The sequence below is a fragment of the Mesoplodon mirus genome (genome assembly GCF_964341445.2).
Source record: "Mesoplodon mirus genome assembly, chromosome: 7".
Classification (NCBI taxonomy): Eukaryota; Metazoa; Chordata; class Mammalia; order Artiodactyla; family Ziphiidae; genus Mesoplodon; species Mesoplodon mirus.
In genome coordinates, this window is record NC_138983.1 from 88,984,897 (window position 1) to 89,008,027 (window position 23,131).

Consider the following 23,131-nt stretch of genomic DNA (forward strand, 5'->3'; position numbering starts at 1 on the left):
GCTGAAGATGTGGGGACTAGAGGGCAGAATAAATAGCCCATTGGCTGTGGACGTGCAGCATGAAGGGGGCATAGGTTATGCTACCAGCCCCTCCCAATTTTCCAGAGAGGGTGGGGGAACGGATACCACTGAAAATACGATGGAATTACGAAAAGCACACACATGGTGAAACATCAGACACATTTATAAAAGGTCCACCTTATTCCTTAACAGTAGGGTACTTTACCTGCTGCTTTCTTGCCCAGAGACTTGGGTCCATCAGGCCCTGAGTCACCATCCCGCCTCCCCACTCCACACCCAGGCCTCTGTCCTCTTGTCCTGGTCCCTACGGGTCTGGAGCTGCCCCGAGGTTTAGCCTGGAGAATGGAGGCCTGGGCCTTTTGCCGGGGACACGGGCCATACTTGAGCTGTTCAATGTCCTTCTCGTATCGTCTCAAAAGCTCTTCTTTTCTCTGCAGCTGGTTCTTGAGTAGGGTGATCTTATCAAACACCAGGTACAGGTCTCTTTGTCGAAGCTGGTGGACTCTCTCCCTCTCTTTTGGGGAGAGGTGTTTCATGGACACGTGACCTGACATATCTTTGATGTTCATCAGAGTCCCGAGGGTTTTGCTCATATCCAAGTACTACGAGAAAGCGTTTCACAGGTAAGAGGCCTGGCCCAAGACCGCTGGTGGCCCCTTTGAGGAGGCAAACGTCTAATTCTGTTTCATTCATTTTCTGCAGTTGCAGAGAAGAAACACATGCTTTGCAAATGAGTGCATTTGGGGCTTTTAGTACGACTTTCATTTTCCCCCGCATCCATTTACACTATGCCTTTTTGAGAATTGGGGGGAGGGGTGGAGGGGGAATGACAACAGACATAAACATTCATTCTTACTACCCAGTCTTGCAAGGAATTGGGCTCTGCAATTTCCAGCCCATGCTGGGATAGGAGATGGGTCTCGTGGACCTACTGTAACAACTAAAATGTATGTGGAGTTGATGTTTAAACTATCTGCAGGGCACGCAGGTTTGGACAGGAGGGGACTGATGCTGGGTATACCTACCAGCTTTTCACTAAGATCTAAAGCCTCAGCCACATCCGTTTTCCCTAACTTCTCAGTGGCCATGATGGACCCTGGGCTGGAAAGGCCATTTTGAGGCTGAAATAAAACAAAAGAAAAAAACTCACTTGGCATTCCATTATGATTTTCTACATCCAGAAGAATAACCCAAAGAATAATGGAAGAACTGGAAAGAATAATTTGAGAGAGTTGATTTTTTATATCATCTTTATTGGAGTATAATTGCTATACAATGGTGTATGTTCATTTCTGCTGTATCAAAAAGTGAATCACCTATACGTATCCATATATCCCCATATCCCCTGCCTCTTGCGTCTCCCTCCCACCCTCCCTATCCCACCCCTCTAGGTAGACACACAGCACCGACCTGCTCTCCCTGTGCGATGCAGCTGCTTCCCACGAGCTATCTATTTTACCTTTGGTAGCGTGTGTGTGTATATATGTCCACGCCAAGAGAGTTGGTTTTAAATCCATTCTGACTCTGTGAACTGCTTTCTTTATGACTGTGTTCCTACCCCTTCAGAGCACGACTGCCTTTGAAATGATGCATCACTTGTGCCGTTCTTTGGCCACCGTCTCGTCTGTCTTCCCTTTAGGCCAGTGGTTCTCAACCGGGGGTGACTCTGGCCACCCTACCCCCTCCAGGACATTTAGCAATGCCTGGGCACATTTGTGGTTGTCATAATTGCTGCTGGCGTCTAGTGGGTAGAGGACAAGGATGCTGCTAAACACCCCACGATGCATAGGGCAGTCTCCCAAACAAAGAGTTACCTGGCTCAAAAAATCAGTACCGCTGATGTTGAGAAGACAAGCTCCAGAAAAATGGGGACCATGCGGCTTTTGCTCACTATCTCCCTCCTTGTGCCCAGCATGGCACCTGGCAATGAGTGGTGCATAGTGGGCATGTTTGTTGAATGAACGAATGAAGGTTAAGTGGAAAATAGCCTCCCTCCTTTTTTTTTTTTTTTTTTTAAATTAATTATTTATTTATTTATGGCTGTGTTGGGTCTTCGTTTCTGTGCGAGGGCTTTCTCTAGTTGTGGCAAGTGGGGGCCACTCTTCATCGCGGTGCGCAGGCCTTTCACTATCGTGGCCTCTCTTGTTGCGCAGCACAGGCTCCAGACGCGCAGGCTCAGTAATTGTGGCTCACGGGGCTAATTGCTCCGCGGCATATGGGCTCTTCCCAGACCAGGGCTCGAACCCGTGTCCTCTGCATTGGCAGGCAGATTCTCAACCACTGCGCCACCAGGGAAGCCCCAGCCTCCCTCCTTTTTATTAAAGGAATCTCATTTCTGTGCAGCAGAAACCATACCCTCACAAAATTTGGCCCAACCTTCTCCTAGCTCTGGAACCTGGTGGGTGGGCATCCCTTCAGAACCTTTCCAAGACAATGCAGATAGTGTTTGCAGCTGCATCTCCCTAAGACCCCAACCAGCCAGCTGGCTGTTGGAAGCCCAACTGACTGCATGGAAAGGCCACCAGACTGAATAGGGGACCTGATCTGAACGACCACAAATAACCATAATAAGACTCCTTAAAAAATAAATTGGCTTTTAATGCTTGCCATGAGCCTCTCTTAGCCCTAGCATTTGTTGGCACTACCCTGAAAACCTCTGAGATTTAAAAAAAAACAACTACAAAAATATAAAGGCCCCCAAGTGACTGTGATAGACAAGAGTGGACATATTTGTCTATGTATCTATGGAGATGAGAATAAAAGAGGGTATCTGAAGATGACAATAAACCGGGCAGATCTGCTGCAAAAAAGAACCTGAGGTGCTGCTCAGTGTCTTCAGCTACGCTGAGCTGCATCCTCTGTACCTCTCCAAATGCCCCCTCTTTTCCTGAGGGGAGGGTCACTAAGGAAGAGCCTGGGCTACAGGATCCAAGCATACAGTCCCCACCCGGTCTCTGCAGGCTAGCAGACACACCACCAGGGACACACCCCTGGTGTGTCTTCAATCATTATTCTGTGACCTTGGGTGAGGTACTTGACCTCCTGAAGCCTTAATTTTTCTTATCTGTTAAATGGGGATAATAATAGTAACTATGACACAAGGCTGCTACGATGGTTCAATGACATAAGGCATGGAGCCGGCTGAGCTCTATGCCTGGCACACAGTAAGCAGTTCACAGATGTCAGCTATTCTTCCTCCTGCTCTTTCGTTTAATTACTGCCAACCTTGGAGGATTGAGAGTTGGGAGGTTTCCTGCTCTGTGGTGTCAGTGGTGGGATGAGGGCTTGTTGCCAAGGGGAAGGTCAATCTTGGAAGCAGGACCATCAGGACGTGAGATCCAGCTGAGCTCCCCAACTGGAGACGGTCCCTCCACTCCCAGCCTCAGAGAAGGAAGGTTCGATTTTATCAGGAAAACCAACACATTTCTGAAGACTCACATCTCTAGACGTGTGAGCAAATGTCTAGAAAAATTGTAGGAGAAAATGCTGGTACAGAGAGGATGGCTTTATTATGTTTTCCAAAAGCTGGTTTAGACCAGCTGCCGCAGCAAGCCACGCTATTCAGAGCTGTCCATTGTCATGTGTCAATCAAACACCCGATCAAACATCCATTTAGGATACAGGGCACCTTCAACCTAACAATCAAATTACTTCTGAAAATCCTGGAAAACACAAACTATGCTCCCTAAGAAAGGAAGGTTTTCTTGGATAATACTCTTTAAATACTGTTTGACAATAATAACTATCATCTATTAAAGTGCTCGCTATGAGCTAGGCACTGGGATAAGCACTTTACATAATGATCTCCTTTAATTTTTCCATCATCATTTTACAGCTGGGAAATTGAAGTCCCAGAAAGGTTAGGAGCCTGCCCAAGGTCACAGAGCTTGCAGAGCTGGGATTAGGACACAGGTCTCTGATTCTAGAACTTGTGTCTTCTTAATCATCATGGCTCCCTTCTGCTGCCCTTTATGTGTTCATGTTTTTCAGTTTATAGCAAAAAGCAAATGTTAGGCAAGCTCATGGCATAATGTTGTACATTAGCTTGTTGAATATTTTCTGCAGAATATAACATGTGGTGTGAAAAGGAGGGCCCAGAGATTGTCCGGGCCAGCATCAGTGCAATGTTATATCATGCTGTACACGATGGGAAGCCGCCTTTCTATTCAAACATTGGATCACTGGTACGGCCAGGCACCAAACAGTCCATACAGGTGTTAGCCCATCAGGGAGGACCTGGCCTCGAACCAATGATGTATACAGTGGTGCCAGGGCACACGGCTCGTGTCTGTCCTCATGCCCACCCTCCCCACGTGTCAGTCAATGCAGAGACAAAGTTTCTTTGGTTACCGTTCGGATCTCTACTCTTGAAAAAGTTGGCAAGTCAGGTTTTGCATCCAATATTTTCCGAACATTTTTTTCCATCCCGAGGGTCTTTAAGTCTAGAAATGATTCATCCATGTGGTCCTTGTGATCTATAAAAGAAATAATTTACACTCAAAACAAAGGCTCAGGAAGAAGTTACTGCATGTAAAAGTCACAGCTGCTATTTACTGGACACTTACCACAGGCCAGTACTAATTAGCTCACCATCCTCCCTTGGCAGGTGAGGCATCGAGGCCCAGAGAGGTGACATGACTTGTCCAAGGCCACACAGCTCATATGAGGCTGCAGCCTCCCAGGGCGGGGGCACTGAGGGGGAACCTTCGGCCACAGGTGTGAGGATGGACTTGAACCCAGGCTTCTGTGTCCTAGCCCAGGGCTCCACCCAGCAGCAAGCTTGGTTTCTTGAAAGCCCTATTCCCTCTAAACAGGGTATTTATCCTGGGAAGTTCCCCAAGGTTGGTCCTTGCACAGCATGCGTCTATGAAAAGTTTCCACTGGGCCACAGTGAAATAAGAAAAAGAAGGACAAGGTTCTGAGTTTTTCATGAAATCCTGTTTATTTAATATCAAGGCCTGCTCTTGACTCTGAGCTCATGCCTACCCATCTATTTTTTTTCCTGCTCATCTTTTTTTTATAACTATGTTTTTTTAGTTATGAAATGATGGGGATAGAAGATGGTGGTCCTGGCAAATTGGTTAGTCCCTAAAGTGAACCCTCAAGTCTGGGGCCCATGGTTCTCAGCACAGAGGGGTGACTAGGCAGGAGGAAACTTACTTGACAAGCTGGCCTTCTCAAGTTCTTTAATTCGCGCACGAAGCTCAGATAAGGCCTTTTTCTGACACTGAATGACTTCCTCATGTCGGGACCCTTTGCACTTGGCTCCTAGATCACTGAAGGACTGCTCCTGTGGCCAGAATGGTGAGGACAGCAGCTTTATCAGTGATCACAATCTCACTCTCTTGTATTTGAAGAAACATGAACAAATCATGGATTAGCAGAAACCCTGTCACTTACTTAGTACCTTGGAAAATATCATTACAGGGCTTCAGCAGAGAAGGAATTTAAAAATTTCATTTCGAATACAAAGTCACATCTAGGAAGATTTCCAACTTTCCTACCTACTTAGCATCATTATAAATAAGAGATCCCCCCTATGTTCCCTCCCCATGTTTTATTTCTTTTTTTCTTCTAATGTTCTTCTAAGCTTGGGTTTCCACTTGTTGTCATTCTGGTCTCATCTCTGAACAATCACATCAAATTTGCTCCTGGAGGGGCTTTTTTTTTTTGCCTGCACCATGCGGCATGCGGGATCTTAGTTCCCTGACCGGGGATCGAAACCGCGCCCCCTGCAGCGGAAGCACAGAGTCTTAACAACTGGAACACCAGGGAAGTCCCTGGAGGGGCTTTTAGTTATTTATTTTTTTTCTGCGTTACGCGGGCCTCTCACTCTTGTGGCCTCTCCGGTTGAGGAGCACAGGCTCCGGACACGCAGGCTCAGTGGCCATGGCTCACGGGCCCAGCCGCTCCGCGGCATGTAGGATCCTCCCGGACCGAGGCATGAACCGGTGTCCCCTGCATCGGCAGGCAGACTCTCAACCACTGTGCCACCAGGGAAGCCCCAGGTGGTTCTTATCGGCCAACTTGGGGAAAACCTTCTTCTCAGACTTTGTGGCTGAAAATGTAGTCTGCAGAGCTGTGCTATCGGTACCAGCTGGGAGCTGTTCAGAAATGCAGAATCCCAGGCTCCCCCAACCCGAGACCTGCTGAGTCACAATCTGCATTTCAACAACATCCCCATATGATCCGTGGACACCTTTGAGTTGAGAGGTGCCACTGTAAAGTATCCTCTAATTGGCTGGTTTCTGGAAAAGTAAGTAGCCGTTTTGGCCATGTGTTTCCCCTGATATGCATGAAGAGAAAGCAAAAGACTGAAATACTATTGGTTGGTCTTGCACTCACTGAGACACAAACCAGGACCCGCAGTAACGACTGGGATTTGTATCAATAAAATCAGCTGCGGTATATAAACAAAGTACCATTTCTAGACATTTCAATAACCTTGCCTCTTCAAGTTGATCTTCAAGTTGATCTCTGAGTTTTAGGATTCAAGCTTCATGTTAATTCCTCCTACATCATTCACCCTCTTTAATTAATTTAGTTCCCAACAAGGAGTTGCTGAGATTCCTCCATCTAAGTACATGCCCTCTGTTTCTCATAGGAAAGCCCATTTCATCAGTTTCCAGTAGTAAAGAGAAGGACGGGGACCACCTTACCGATTTCTCTGCCATTAGCCACTTGACTCTGGCTTTCAGCTTCTCCTCTTGCTGTAGCCTTTCCTCGGTCAGCTTCCCCTTCTCTGCCAGATGCTGCCATAACTCTTCTTGCAGCAAATACTGCTGAGTTTCCCGAGAACTGTTGATCTTCATCTGAAATGAGGGGAAGGGGAACTGCAGCTGATGGGGGACAGGACTAACGCAGGAGTCATTTCCACTACCTTTGGGGGCGGGACAAAAGTTCACGAAACTTTCTTCAAAACACAGAAAAATGATGCTTAGCTTAGTAACTAATAGCGAAGTAGTAGAGCATCGTGGTTAAGAGCTCAGACTCTAGATCTAGATAGAATCTCAGCTCTAGTTCTTTCTAGACACTTCTTCGTATAGAAAATAAGCGGGTGAACTAAGGCAGACCGTCTTCCTCCTCATTCATCCCTGCCGGCCGCTTGGGTGCGGGATTGCGTGGAGAGCACGGGCCCGTGAAGGGGCTCTGCAGCACGCCTACCTGACCTACTGCCCTTTCCAAATTGGCTTTAATGAGGTTTGCTCTGTTCCTCATTTCTTGCAGCTGAAGCAATTTCCTTCTGGAATCCTCCCGAAGCTTCTCTTCAACCTGAAAGGATGATGAAACCGAGGGCTTGCTGCTAATGTGATCATCATGCCCTCTGGGGAAACTCTTCTGGGTGGGCTAATGGCAGTGGGGGAGTCCCTGAGGGGTAGGGACAGCTGCAGCCCAGCAGCAGGGGTCACAGGCATGCACAGGGTGGAGGCAAACTCACAGGGAGTTGCCCCCTAGGGGAAAGGGCCGAGCTCTGCACCCGGGGCTCAACTATGTTCTACCGCACACTCCCATCCCAGCTCGGTCCCTAACAAGCCGTACGACACTCGGAAAGTTATTTCACTGCTCCGTGACTCAGTGTCCTCATCTGTCAAATGGGGATGATGATACTAGTATCAATGCATAGAGTCATTGTGGGGATTCGATGTTTGGAATAGTGCTTAAGGGCTCTGTGAGAGTGTTAAGTACTGTTGTAACCTATGAAAGGTGGACAGGAATGTCCGCCGTACAGTCTCGTTCTAATAACTCGTGATGGGTACTTGGAAATGTTATGATTGGGTTTATTATCATAACTGTTTGTCGTTACCACTTTGAGCACACTCACTGGTGGTAACCTCTCTGGAGGCTTGCCAAAGCAATGTCTATTAAGAATTGCAGCCTGAAAAGGAAGGCCTTTAAAGTGGAGAAGCTTGCCTACTTTTCCCCCCTTGCTTGGGTAACAGTCAACACACGGTAAGCTTGGGCGAGCTCCACGCTACCCTTGGCTGGCCAGTGTAGGCCTCGCAGCTGCTCAATTCTTGGATGCACCTGCTGAGCCCTGGGCCCTGGCACTAACAGGAAATGAGGCAAACTCTCGTAAATAAATGGAAAGTTTTTGTGCTGAAACAAATTCACAGGCTGTGTTTTTAGGGATCTGAAGAGGGGGATCACAGGGATGTAATAAAAGACCCAGAAAAGCCCTTAAGAGCTTTCTTCTGAGTAGTGTGGTCCAGTGCAAGAGCCTCTACCCAGCTCCGTTACCTTGGAAAAGTCATCTAAGCTCTCTGGGCCTTAGTTTTCTCCCACGTCTAAACATGCTCTGACTTCTATGTCAGCAGCCTTTTTCATATGCTGCAAAAGCCAAGTCCAGCCTTGGACTCTGCCCTTATCTGTGCTCTGCATGAACAGCCCCCGTTCCCGTCCCCAAGCCTCAGAGTCACCTTCAACAGCCGCCCTGCTCCCTCTCTCACACTCAGGGGTCTCATGCCTGTCCTCCAACCCCTCTCACATGCAAGCTGGACTGTGACAAGTGGCCTCCTCGCCTCGAGTTTAGTTTCTTCCAGTGCAATCTTAACGGTACTGTGAGAGTTACCCAGCTGTAAGGCAGCTCTGTCCAACAGAACTTTCTGCAACGGTACAGGTACTCTGAGTGAGGCTGTGTTGTCTAATACGGCAGCCACCAGGCACATCTGGGGATCGAGCACTCGAAATGGGGATGGTGTGACGGAGGAACTGAACTAAAAATTTTAGTTAATTTTCATTAATTTCAGTGTAAACAGTAGCATGTGGCTGTTTGCTACGCCAGGGTAACTGAAGTCAGACGAACCTGGAGTCAGACAAAACCGACTGTGCCATTGGGCTAGTTACTTTATTAGTAACTGGTAGCCTTGACTTTCTCATCTGTAAAATGGAGAGGATGAATTCTAGATCACAGCGCTGTTGTGAAGATGAAGAGGTGAAATGTTCAAGGTAACTCCTAGTACGTGAGAAATTGTAACTATCATTTTCACCCTGATTACTGTCCACGAATGTCATTGCATCAGTCACTTGTTCAGAAGCCTTAGTAGCTCCCCACTGCCTGTGTGGTACAGAGCCCAAGCACCTGAACTAAGGCAAAACACCAAGCCAGGGATTCAAGAAGCCCCTACGAACTCAACGAGGTAAATAAAACTGAATCCACACCTAGATAAACCATAATAAAACTGCTGGAAATCAAGGGAAAAGACAATCTTAAAAGCAACCGGAGAAAAAGACAGATTATGCAAAGGTACAACAGTTAGGCTTACAGATGATTTCTAAATAGAAATAATAGGAGCCACAAGACAATAGTGACATATCTAATACTGTATCTAATGTGCTGAAAGAAAAGAGGTGCCCTTGTAGAATTCAATACGCAGTCAAATGTGTTTTAAGAATGAAGGTTAGGGCCTCCCTGGTGGCGCAGTGGTTGAGAGTCCGCCTGCCGATGCAGGGGATACGGGTTCGTGCCCCGGTCTGGGAGGATCCCATATGCCGCAGAGCGGCTGGGCCCGTGAGCCATGGCCGCTGAGCCTGCGCATCCGGAGCCTGTGCTCCGCAACGGGAGAGGCCACAACAGTGAGAGGCCCACGTACGGGGAAAAAAAAAAAAAAAAAAAAAAGAATGAAGGTTAAATATACATCTCCAGACAGACACACAGGCACATTTGAGAATTTGTCATCAGCAGAGCCATAATGAGGGAAAACATTAAAGGGTATTCTTCAGACACAAGAAAAATGAACCCAGGTGGGTGATCAGAGATGCAGAAAAGACAAGCAACAGTAAGGGTAATGTGTGGATATGATACTGACTATAGAAAAACACTAATAATGTCTTGTGGGGTTTTAAGTATCAAGAGGAGTTTAGAAAATGACAGCAATGGCTTATAAATCTGGAGGGGGTAAGTGAAGTTAAGGTGTTTGAAACTCATTGCACTGTCAAGGAGAAGGGCATAATTATCAACTACTATTGTCTCTTGGTAAGTTAAGAATGCAGGGCTTCCCTGGTGGCACAGTGGTTGAGAGTCCGCCTGCCGATGCAGGGGACATGGGTTCGTGTTCCGGTCCGGGAGGATCCCACATGCCACGGAGCGGCTGGGCCCGTGAGCCATGGCCGCTGAGCCTGTGCATCCGGAGCCTGTGCTCCACTACGGGAGAGGCCACAACAGTGAGAGGCCCGTGTACCACAAAAAAAAAAAAAAAAAAAAAATGAATGCATTTTTTAGTCTTCAGGATGACTACTAAGAGAATAGTAGAAGAGTGAAAAACTTAATTAATGTGTGATTTTGGTGAGTCAAGGATGAAAGCTATTGTCTTACTATAACTAAAAGAATAGTAAAAAAGTGAAATATTTCCAAGCTAATAGAGGGGGAAAGTGGAATAAGAGAAAACCATCCACTCAGAAGGAGGCAAGAAAGGAGAGAAAAAGGAACATACCACAGATGGTACAACTGGTATTGAGCAAGAAGGTAGATTTAAACCCCAGTACATGAGTAATTACATAATATAAATGGACTAAAAGTCAAAATTGTCAAACTGGATTTTGTAAAAATGATACGCTATTTGAAGGCATATGTCTAAACCTTAAGACAAAAATTGACAGAGAACATATGAAAAAGATATGGTATGAAAACTCTAACCAATAGAAAGCCAGTGGTGAAGCTAAATGACAAAGGAGACGTTAAGGGAGAAACACTACTAGAGATGAAAAGGGACATTTCATGATGATCTAAAGTTTTGCTCTACAGGAAGTATTAGGATTCTAAATTTATATGCACCTAGTAACACAGCCTCAAAATATATAAAGCAAACATCGTTCATATTAAAAGAAGAAACACACAAATTACAAACATGTTGAGATTTTTAAAAACATTCTCAATGATGGAACAAAAAGACAAAAAAAATCAATATGAGAATTTAAGTTAGAACAACATCATTGGCAAACTTGATTTAATGGATCAATTCTTTCTTAGATAATTTCACAATTAAGACCTGAAGGCAGTCTAGGGTTGTGGTTACACACAGGAGCTTTGGAGTCAGGCAGACCTGGATTCAAGTTCTGCCACAACTACTTTATGCAAGTGAACTTGGATAACTTCCTTCACCTCTGTGAGCCTCAGTTTTCCCGACTGTAAAGTGGGGTTAATACCAGTATAGACCGCATGGGGTCATTGTGAGGATGAACAGAGATGATGCAGGTGGAGTGCTGGCCCCAGAGTGGTTCCCAGGCCGACCTGTCCCTGCCATACCTTGCTCTTTTCCCGCAGCGTCATAGAGATCAGGCTCTGCTCAGTACTGCTCCTTTTCAGCTCCACCCTGAGCTTCCTCATTTCTTTTTCCATGTCATGGATTTGCTGAAAGAGTTCCAACAACAGGGAAGTCAACTTCACAACTCATTTCATCCGGTTCATTAAGGCAGAAACCTAGTCTGGGATTCGCTTAACTCCTTCCCTTGGGGGACAATTCCACGTATTTGAGGCAAAGTAGACTTTCTTTCAACGGATGCAATGAAAGTGCTGGGTGAGGGAAAATTTCAGTTTCTTTTGAAGATCAGCATGGATCCTGGATTAAACAGTACAAGATACCTATCCACTCATTAGAGTCTCTTTCCTTGGGGCATATTTTTGAGTTCAATCTAAATAAGGGCTGTTTGGAAGACACAATGGGCACAGTTTGGAAGAAAAGAACAATGACATTTTTCTTTTTTCTCATTTGAGGCAGAGAAGTGTGCTCCTGACAGAGAGAAGAACACATGTCTCCTGCCCCCGTCCCAGGCACCGTCCTTCCCAACGGATGGAAAACGTATGCCTGGTGATGTGCACGAGGGTTCAGGCCAGTACAGGGGGTGAACATTTACATTTAGTGGTCATCTTTTCATTGTGTTAATTTTTATGTTCACCTTCCATACAAGGCCAGTGATACATTTGCTTTTTATTTTGTTTTTATGAATTGTTATAAAATTGAATGTATTTAAGCAAAAATACTTCAAGAAGAGTTGTGTTAATAACAGTGTTCAGGGTTGTGATAAAACTTGTGACAGTGGATCATGAAAGTCTGGGCATCACAAGTCCAGGGGTAGGGACCACGGTGAATTTCTAGCAGCATACGGTGGCCACCTCCCGTCCCTTTCCCCAGGGGAAACCTGATGAGGGGCCTTGAGCCAACTGCCCAGAAAATCTGGGGAGAGTGTGTTTTCCATGGTCTTTTCACCCATCTCTTTGAGGCCAGCAAATCAAAGAATTAGGAGACTACATTAACAGACAAACACCCAGAAAGCCCCAGAGCTTGTGCTAGCTAATGGGCCAAGGAACCCCTCCAAAACCCTCAAGGCCACAATCTAGGCTTTCAGTGGACACCTAGGGGTCAGGAGGTTCAACGCACGGTTTTGCAGAGTTTTAACTCTTTCTCTTGGGCTTCCCACTTCTCCTTCTGGGCATCTTCCTTCTGTAACTCTTCTTTCAGCACTGAGCACTGTGGAGAAAAAGGACAAGGCCACGGGGGCTTGGCTGGGGGTCCCAAGTACCTGTGTTCATGCCCAGGAGTGTTTCCTGCTGTATAACCCAATCACACCTCTGAATACTGAGAGGCGAGACCATTTGTGTGATGGGAGCACGGGATCCTGCAGTCCTTCCCAGTTCACCCCTCTCCTGAGTTCTGAGGAATAGAGCATCTAAGTTCCTCTTCAAAAGCCAGCAAACTTCACTGCAGGGGAAATCCAGCTTTGTAGAGTTTGGGTACTTAGGGTGCAGGAATTAGGATGTTTTCACGCTGTGACCGGTGAGGGTGGAGGGGGCCGAGCCAGTGAGCTCCGGTCCATCTTAGGGCTTTTGTGCACGTTGTATCTCAAAGAAACAACTGCCCCGACTGGTGTGGAGGGGTAAACGGAGCTGTCTTGCCCGAGGGCGGCTTGGCAACAGGCATTAAGGGCATAAGGATGGATGTGCCTTCTTTTGACCCAGCAATTCCCACTTTAGGAATGTACCTTAAGGACAATGACTGGAGAAATAAGTAAATCTGTAGTTTCAAGGATGCTCTTCACAGAATTGTCAGTAACAGTGGAAGAAAAAAAAAAAAGAGGAAACAACCCAAGTGTTGTTTACAACAGCAGACCACTTTATAACACTGGATACATCCAGGAGAAAGTATGTAGCTTTTAAGACGAATGATAAGAGCGTTGATTTATTAGCACGGGAAAATAGTAAGCATTTAAAAATTTAAAAAATGTGCATAGTATAAATTCACTATAAAATGATTGATTGATTGATTTCTAGGCAATATATAGAAATAAGACTGGAAGAACATACATGAAAATATTAACACTGATTTCTCAAGGTAGCATTTCCTCTCCTCTCTTTTTATTTTTTCTTCTCAATGTCATCTACTTATTTTTCTAAAATTAACACACATGATGTATGTCATTAAAAAAAAGGCATCTCAAATGTTCATAAGAGCAGTACCCTTGGTGGTGACGAGCCCTTGTGCTATTGGCCAGCACAGTCTAGAGGAGAAGGGACCTCATTCCAAGGTCAACGAGGAAGGGGAAACGGGGACATAAATCATCCAAATGCATTTCAGGAGGTAGAAGAGCCAAGCAGGTGCTGTCTGTGCAGATTCCTTCTACTTAGCACCAGCTCTGCATCCCCTTCCCGTCCCCAACACACACACACACACACACACACACACACCACATTAAACAGCTATAGCACATGCCTGGGAAGACACTCTGCTTGGGTGAAACGAATGCAGAGGGCTTGGCCAGGCAGCTGACCCGGGGCAGAGGCAGAAGAGCACAACGAAAACCAGCCTCCCACTTCTTGGAAAACGATTTTGTCATCCCCATTTCACAGATGGGGAAATGGAGGCCAAATAAGTTACAATAAAAGAAAGCTCTGGGATGGGACCCTGGTCTGTCTGATCCCAAAGCTCGTGCAGTGCCTTTCACCAGCTCCAAACTGGGTATGGTACCACGTACCAGGTATTACTTATTGTGCCTTTTCCTTGGAACCTCAAGATCTGTTCTCACCCCACCCCCATGCAGACCTAGCTATCGGGTAGCCTCTGGGAATCTCTGAGTTGCCACCTGAGATGAAAGCTTTGAGGTTTTACCTTGACTCACAGAAACAGGCACATCATGCAAATACTGAGAAATCTTATCCTATAGGGGCAGGATTCTAAAGTTAGCATTGAAGGCAAGATTTGCAAATAGTCAAAGTTACATGTAAAAAGCTCTTTGCTTGCCTACCTCGTTCATCTTCCATAGAGACATTCTACACACTAAAGTCTAAGGAAGAAATGAGAGTCTGCGTGTTTGCATCTGGATCTTCAAACGTTCTGCTTTGAAGACAATTATGAGAACCAGTGGTTCTGGGACCACAATGCAGCTGTGTGGTCATCCGTGCTCACAGAGAGATCGCATTCTGTTTAATGTTAAACTTTGCAATGGCAGTATATGCTCATAGGTGGGTTTGTTGCTGGGATTAAACAAACTCATTTATAATAGGGGTTAGAAAATTTTTGCTGGATTTGAAAATATATTATGCTTCTTCTGAGCCACATACACACTGTCCTTTGAAAGGCTTCAGAGAAGTTGGCCACCTGCCCAGCAGCTACCCTCCCTGTGTCCTTGGGCACTGGCCTCATCTCACCACCGTGTGTCATGTGACTCCACTGTGTCTGCTTTTCGCAGCTACAATTTGCTGATGACCCGACACTCACTCTGGAGCTGAGGGCTTCGAGCTGGTGATCCTTTTCTTTGTTCTCACTTTTCAGTTGATTCACCTCCTGTTGTAGTTGTTGAACTTGACCATCCTTTACTAACACATCTCTTTGCAAAGATGACACCATCTCTGTAAAAGAACCAAACCAAACCAAAACAAAAGACTCATGGAGGTGAAAGAGGCAGGAAGGATTATTGGCAACACCATGGCTGTCAGCCAACGTTTGGACAAGACTTTCCAAGCCCGGGCCACCACCGGTGCCCTCCTAGGACTGGGGAGGCTTTTTCCAAGGGTCCCAGAGCAGGAATGGGAATGAGAGCAAAGTCCACGGAACAGGGTTTGAGGCTTCAGTGAGAATGAGGGGCAGTCAGCACCAGCGAGAGGAGAAGCCTTTGGGGGCCCCTTGTGGGCACAGGCCAGGCACACCTGGGAGGAGAGGCCACACCATGGACCTGGGGAACAAAGTCCCAGCACAGGGAAGGTCTAGGAATTCTTCTCCAGAGGCCAGGAGACGGGCGTGTGCCAGAGGGCACTGCTGGACACTATTGATGGGGTGGTTGGTTTCACAGTCCTCTGAGTTTGGAACCCTCTCTACCACTTATTAGCTTGGTGGTCTTGGACAAGCTATTTCACCTCCCACTGTCTGTCCCACACAGAGTTATTGTAAGGGTCAAATGATGCGGTATGTCCCAAGAACACAAAGTGGCTAAATTATGTTTGTTCCATGGCGCCTATGATTTTTCTCGGCAGCCAGCTTCCAAAATGGGCCCAATGATCCCTACCACCTAGAATTCATGCCTTGTGTAGCCCCTCCCACCCTGAATAGGGCTGCCATGGGTCACCAATATGATACTGTGGAAATGACGGACTGTTTCCTCTCAGGCTGGGTCATAAAAGACACTGTGGCCTCCTCTTTGCTCTCTCTCCAATCACTCACTCTGGGGGAAGCCAACTGCTGTGTCGTGACGACACTCAAGCAGCCCTAGAGAGAAGCATGTGTGCTGAGGGACTAAGGCCTCCAGCCAATAGCCACATGAGCAGCCATTCTGAAGGGGGATCCTCCGGCTCCCCCCGAGGCTTTAGATGACATGACTTATGCCCCAGCCGACATCTTGCCTGCAACTCATGAGAACTAAGTCACCCTCCTCTCAAATTCCTGAACTACAGATACTGGGTGAGATCATAAATATTAGTTGGGGATTTATCCATTACATTTTGGGGTAACTTGTTATGCAGCAATAGATAACTCCTCCATTACTGTAGTATCATTTTTTTTTAAACATCTTTATTGGAGTATAATTGCTTTACAATGGTGTGTTAGTTTCTGCTTTATAACCAAGTGAATCAGTTATGCATATACATATCTCCCCATATCTCTTCCCTCTTGCATTGTAGTATCATTTTGAATAAAAGTGGGAAGAAGGGTGCATAAATGCAGTGGTATTGGGTTATCTCATACGGTTCTTTTCTTAAAAGAACATCAGGCCCAGTTTTAGTGGTAGGTTTCAATCAAGAATGTCTATGAAATAAAGTACAAAATGCTCCAGAATTTCATTTTAAAAATGAGCTTTGCCTCCAGGACACAGTTCAGTTACTTGGAAATCCCTCTGGGGCTTGCCACACTTTGAGTGGGTCCAGCCCATCTCAAGCATTATCCCAACCCAGGTCTGTCCGACTCCCTGATCGGAGAAGGTGGGATCTGAGACAGGCTTGATGCTTGGATGAGGTTTCACTGGCCGACATACGGGAGGAAGGTGAGGACCAGCGAGTTCATCCTTCCATTCCTGGTGCCCAGAACAGCACCTAGCCTGGGGGAGGTGCTCAGAAAATATCTGAGGACATCCCAAGTGAGGGAGGAGAATAAGCAGAGACCTGGGGGCAGCAGGGGGTGGGGCTGGGTGTGATTAAGTTGCAGAGTGAGGCAGAAGAAAAGCACAGATTCATACAGAGATGGGGATTCACGTGCGACTCAATGCTGTGCCTGGCTTCTACAGCAGTGGGTATGTTTCCTGCTACGCGCTGGCTGCCTTCAGAGTGATGTGCCCCTCCGAGGCTCACTGCCTCCTCCCTGTCACCTGCTTCTCTCCCTCCCCTCGTCTGTGAGTGGTCCCATCCTCTTCAGGTCTCTAGGCATGTCAGTTTCGGCTTAAAAACCTCCACTGGATTCCCAACACCCTTGGAATAAAAACCCAGACCCCCCGACCCTGCCCAGCCCCACAATCCTCTGTTCACTCCACGCAGCCTCGCTTGCCCTTGGCTTGTCCTTTCCCACCTGAAACAGGTCCACTCTAAAAGAAGGACATAGCCGTGGAGGATACAGCATAAACTGGTTAGAATCGGCTAGGTCCAAGGGGGCGTAAGATTCGACTTCCAGGGGAACTGGAGCCTCATTACAGGCTCATTGTAATACATGAGCAAAATGACACACGCACCAGCACCAGGACAGTTCGGAGGCTGACCATAAAAGTCAAAAAGAGGGTGGTGGGGCTTCCCTGGTGGCACGGTTGCTGAGAGTCCGCCTGCCGATGCAGGGGACACGGGTTCGTGCCCCGGTCCGGGAAGATCCCACATGCCGTGGAGCGGCTGGGCCAGTGAGCCATGGCCGCTGAGCCTGCACGTCCGGAGCCTGTGCTCCGCAATGGGAGAGGCCACAACTGTGAGAGGCCCGCGTACAGGAAAAAAAAAAAAAAAAAGTGGGTGGTGGCCCAATTCCTGGAAATCCCCGCCCCTTCCCCAAAATATTAGAGTTGTCCCAATCCTCCCACTCATTAGCCTATAAAATTACCCAGCCCATAAAAACTAACTGCCCCATATTTGGGGGTCTCTAGCCTTCTGAGATGGCCCACACTCTGTCTGTGGAGTGTGTTTCTCTCTAAAGAAATCCACTTCTTACTTTGTCTCTCACTGAATTCTTTCTGCATGAGACATAAAGAACCTGAGCTTTATTAAGTCCCGAGACCAGATGCGTGATCTCGATTAAAAGATAGTGGGTTCTGAGTGGGTTCGAGTCCCAGCCCACGGGTTCAAGTCCCACCTGAGTTCCATGGTTGCACACCCACTAAGCTGGTCCCCCTTGGCCTCCCCCCTTGAAGCGCTGGCCACCACGACACACAGTTTATTTTCTCCACAGCACCACTGCTCTCTGAAGTGGGCTTGTTTATTCATCCCTTTACTTTTATTGTCTGTCAACCCCTCCCAAATCTGTGAGTACAGGAATCTGACTGTCTTGCTTGGCTCTCCCTCCCCGGAGCCTGGAACGGGGCCTGACACCTAGTAGGAGCTCAAGAAACATGTGGAAGCAATGAAGGAATCCAGGGAATCAAAGCCCAGCCACAGCTGTGCGTTGGCTGCCCCTTTCCCAACCCAAGCCCTTTATCAGGGAACCACCTCTGATAAAATTAGAAAATGGTTTCCCTTGGGCCCAAGTGCACTCGGCTGAAATGGGTGAGACCATGGGTGCCTTAAGGGAGTGACCCCAGTTTGTCCACGCTCTAGTTTGCACTCAGGCTGCTTTGTGGAACCACCCAAGCCACAAGGCGACCTGTGTTCTCCCTGGTGGGGCCAGTGCTCAGGAAATCTTGTAGCCAAGAGATACCATTCTCTCAAATATTTACCAGGCCCTGCCCTCGGAACTGGGTGGCAAGAAACCTCCACTGAGGGAGAACTCTAATGCACCGACACGGGTGATCCCTGAGGCTGCACCCAGGTCACGGGCACAGGTGCGCTGGTTGACTGGTGATGTCTGCAGGGGGAGGGCAGAAGCTCTGGGGCCTGAATGCAGAAGGGCCTCACCTGACGTGATGGCGGCCTCCCTCCTTAAGTTCTCGGCCTCGTGCTTCAGGGAGGTGATTTCTAAGTTTCTCTCAGACAGGGTCTGGCACACCACCTGGTTGTAGCCTTGCTGTAGGGCACTGATCTGTGGAAGGAGGCAACACACAGTCAGAGGGGGCCAGCCAGGCCTGCAGGACACGCCGGTACTTCTCCAACGTTGGGCAAAGAGTCGGGTTGATCTTGGATCGGGGTGTTGGGGAAATCAAGGTGTTCCGTTGTCACTAGTGGAAGGGGCAGGAGGGGGCCTGTTCCTTCAGTGACCACCATGTCATCGGTCCTCGAGACACGAACCTTATCTTTGTGGCCACCCAGGGGCTCCGGTGCTGCTGTCTTCCTATGACCTGTGGGTTTTCAGCCATAAATAGACCAGCTGTTGGTTACAGATGATCCAGCACTGACTGGATGCATAGCAAAGTTCAAGAGCCGGGAGCAGGTTATGAAATGAATTCCCTCTAATGAGAATAGAGGGTAGTTTATACCTCACAGAACACTCCAGAGTTTACAAAGCCCGTTCACACATGCTACACTGATACTCGTCACAGCGTTGCTGAAGGCTGACGTTCCCATTAATGTGCCCATTTTGCAAGGGAGCCAGGTTGAGACTCAGAGAGGCGAGGCCCCCTGCTCGGGATCACGCGGCTGGTCAGACTTGGAGTCTGATTCAAACCCAGTCTTTAGTTGCCTGGTTCCTCCTTCCCAGGTGGCTCTAGGAATGAGCGTGAGAAGTTGGAGGCTGTAAAGCAAGGCATGGACTCGGGAGCCGGACTGTGGCCTTCAAGTCCTGTCTCTGCCAGTTAACGGGCTTTGTGAGCACAAGGAGGACACCATATTCTGTTTCCTTTTGTTCAGTCTGCACGCGGGGTGATGGTAGTCCCAACCTGATAGGATTGTTAGAAGTATTTTAATAAGTTAACATGTGTACAGGTGCTCAGATCAAGCCTGGGAGCCGGGAGCAGGTTATGAAATGAATTCCCGCTAATGAGAATAGAGGGTAGTTTATACCTCACAGAACACTCCAGAGTTTACAAAGCCCGTTCACACATGCTACACTGATACTCGTCACAGCGTTGCTGAAGGCTGACGTTCCCATTAATGTGCGCATTTTGCAAGGGAGCCAGGTTGAGACTCAGCGAGGCGAGGGCCCCTGCTCGGGATCACGCGGCTGGTCAGACGTGGAGTCTGATTCAAACCCAGTCTTTAGTTGCCTGGTTCCTCCTTCCCAGGTGGCTCTAGGAATGAGCGTGAGAAGTTGGAGGCTGTAAAGCAAGGCATGGACTCGGGAGCCGGACTGTGGCCTTCAAGTCCTGTCTCTGCCAGTTAACGGGCTTTGGGAACACAAGGAGAACACCATATTCTGTTTCCTTTTGTTCAGTCTGTACGCGGGGTGATGGTAGTCCCAGCCTGATAGGATTGTGAGAAGTATTTTAATAAGTTAACATGTGTACAAGTGCTCAGATCATGCCTGGCACACGGCACAGGGGGATGAGCTGTGACCATCCTCTCCTCTACCTACCACGGGGTGTTTTTTTTGTTTTCTTTCTTTTTTTTTTTTTTTTTTTTTTCGGCACGCGGGCCTCTCACTGTTGTGGCCTCTCCCTTTGTGGAGCACAGGCTCCGGACGCGCAGGCTCAGTGGCCATGGCTCACGGGCCCAGCCGCTCCGTGGCATGTGGGATCTTCCCGGACCGGTGCACGAACCCGTGTCCCCTGCATCAGCAGGCGGACTCTCAACCACTGCGCCACCAGGTAAGCCCTCACGGGGTGTTTTAGCTTCAGCTTCCCTCGTGCGTCTCTGGGGAAGATAGTTGGTAATCTTTATGTGTGCATTTGTAAGCCTTGCCAGGCTCACTTAAACGCCAGTGTGGTTGTTATTAAGAGGAAATACAAGGGCTTCCTTGGTGGTGCAGTGGTTGAGAGTCTGCCTGCCGATGCAGGGGACACGTGTTCATGTCCCGGTCTGGGAAGATCCCACATGCCGCGGAGTGGCTGGGCCCGTAGCCATGGCCCCTGAGCCTGCGCGTCCGGAGCCTGTGCTCCGCACTGGGAGAGACTACAACAGTGAGAGGCATGCGTACCACAAAAAAAAAAAAAAAAAAAAAAAAAAAAAGAGGAAATACAGGAATCGTGGGTGGGAGCACCACAGGCTGGCTCTATCTATGGCTGCTGTGAGCACCCTCTAAATCCATGGATCAGAGCCCCTTCAAGGGCCGGTCCTTCTCTAGGGGTCTAGGTCTACACGTGGGGTGCAGAAGGCTCTCCATCAAATGCAACGTTGGTAAGGGCCCGAAAGTAGCTGCCAGGCCTCGGCCTCCACAGAGCAGGTACCCGAGAGGCCGGGAAAGAGAGCTGGGCCCAGAACCCCCTCCCTCTCGGTCTGATGTGGCCAGACTGCTTGTTCTGAGTGGCCAGGACTTTCCCACCTCAAGGTGCACTGTGGGCCTTTGCCCTGTGATTTTTCAGATGTCAGGCCTCAGTACTAACACAGGGACCCATTTACTGGGGCATAAATGCCACGCAATCCGTAGACAGGACAAGAGCTAGCTTGTTTTGCTTTTCTTTTTTTTTTTTTTTTGCTGTACGCGGGCCTCTCACTGTTGTGGCCTCTCCCGTTGTGGGGCACAGGCTCCGGACGCACAGGCTCAGCGGCCATGGCCCACGGGCCCAGCCACTCTGCGGCATGTGGGATCTTCCCGAACCGGGGCACGAACCTGCGTCCCCTGCATCGGCAAGCGGACTCTCAACCACTGCACCACAAGGGAAGCCCCACTAGCTTATTCTGATAGATCAAAATGGAAGTGACAAGGAGAAGGGTGCAATTTCTTTTCTTTTTTTAAAAATAAATTTATTTATTTTTGGCTGCGTTGGGTCTTTGTTGCGGTGCACAGGCTTATTGCAGCGCCTTCTCTTGTTGCAGAGCATGGGCTGTAGGCGCACGGGCTTCAGTAGTTGTGGCACGAGGGACTCAATAGTTGTGGCGCACGGGCTTAGATGCTCTGCGGCATGTGGGATCTTCCCAGACCAGGGCTCGAGCCCGTGTCCCCTGCACTGGCAGGCGGATTCCTAACCACTGTCCCACCAGGGAAGTCCTGGGTGCAATTTCTTTGTTCTCCTAAGGTAAGTTTGCCAGATTTAGGGGAGGAAAAAAGGATGTTCACTTAAAATAGGATTTCAGATAACAAATAATATTTTAGTGCAAATGTGTCCCATGCAATATTTGGGACACACACTAAAACGAAATTCTAAAATTCAAATTTAACTGGGTGTCCTTACTTTATCTGGCAACCCCACCCGAAGAGAGTTCCTAAACTTCAGTCATTCATATACCACTTTCACTATTTTTCCCATATCTCTTGGCTAGCCCCACTATAATTTCTTAGCATTTTTCGTAGAAGCAGCTCCCTTTTTAAACTTAAAAACGTGCATTAAATTAAAATTAACTGTTATAAGAGTAAATAGAGACTCAGTATCTTAAATAAAAATAATCCCTCCAAAAGAAGAAATACAGGAATTTCCCTGTTTACAATCAGACCAGGTTGCAGGCATCACACTAAAAAAAAAAAAAAAAAAAAAAAAAAGATTGGGTGGAGGTGGTGGGCATGCCCAGGTAATGGAGTTCAGGCGTGCTGATATGGCCACCAGATGGCGGTCACAGCCTTTGGTCTTGGTTTGTGTCCTTGGAAATCTTGTCATTATTACTCTGGTAGAATTAACAGATATGTCAAGGTCTCACAAGTTTTCTGACTCGTTTCATGCACCATCATGGTTCAGAGTCTAGGACATTTGGGGCAGTTACACTTACTTTTTCCCTGGGGCATCTGAGACATTATTGGGGGGGGGTCTATGCTAGAAGTTGCGGGGACACAGGTCACTCTGACCCCCACTCTCCCCAAGGCTATACTTTTGCATGTTTGTGCTTTGGAAACTTTGAGTGAAAAAATTCTTTCACATCTTACTTTTCTCTGTTGGGGGGAAATACAACTTTTCCATAAAAGGTCCTTGGAACACTGAAAGTGTTTGTAAGCTCTTCTCAGCTTAATGCTTTTATTTGCATGATACCAGAGATAGAACACACAGAGACAAACTTCCAGAAGGGAAAACATACGTTCCCCTCTAAGACTCCAGTGGTTTTGACAGATTGAAAATATTTCAATCTGAGTGTCAGAGTTTTAGGATTTCGGATTGCTGGAAAACTCCAAAGAGTCTTCAAACCTCTTTGATACTTTTACTATCAAAGTAAATATCCATATTGTTTGTAATGGCATAAATTCCAAGATGTTTAATGTCTGTTAAGCTGTGTAATAAAATGGGCACTGAATCATAAGAAAGTTAAGAGTGCTAGGAGGAGTGATTGTTTCAGGATGATAATTTGGCTTCTAATTAGCACAGGCGTATAAGAGCACATGGAGGTAAGAATTTTCTAGTGATATTGTAGCGGATCGAAGATCTCTGAGAGCAAATCATTATGCACACACCTTCGGGGACCAGGGAAAACACATAAAGTAATCAGAACCATAAATCAACCTGCCATGTGGCTTACACTTCTGGTGGAATGCTCTGCAGGCAGTAGAAT

General features: G+C 47.5%; 1 protein-coding gene across 1 annotated transcript in view; it reads right to left on the bottom strand.

The window, feature by feature from the left end:
* The window catches only part of LOC309808862 (forkhead-associated domain-containing protein 1-like), a gene marked incomplete at both ends in the record, with an annotated part of 196,741 nt that overhangs the window by 119,844 nt on the left and 53,766 nt on the right, over positions 1-23,131 (bottom strand). Inside the window, 9 exons of the mRNA XM_082629439.1 lie at positions 403-623; positions 1,047-1,142; positions 4,372-4,496; positions 5,182-5,305; positions 7,192-7,293; positions 11,264-11,368; positions 12,396-12,485; positions 14,730-14,860; positions 18,524-18,647. Coding sequence (XP_082485565.1) covers positions 403-623; positions 1,047-1,142; positions 4,372-4,496; positions 5,182-5,305; positions 7,192-7,293; positions 11,264-11,368; positions 12,396-12,485; positions 14,730-14,860; positions 18,524-18,647 — 1,118 coding nt within the window. The remainder of the gene's footprint in view (positions 1-402; positions 624-1,046; positions 1,143-4,371; positions 4,497-5,181; positions 5,306-7,191; positions 7,294-11,263; positions 11,369-12,395; positions 12,486-14,729; positions 14,861-18,523; positions 18,648-23,131) is intronic.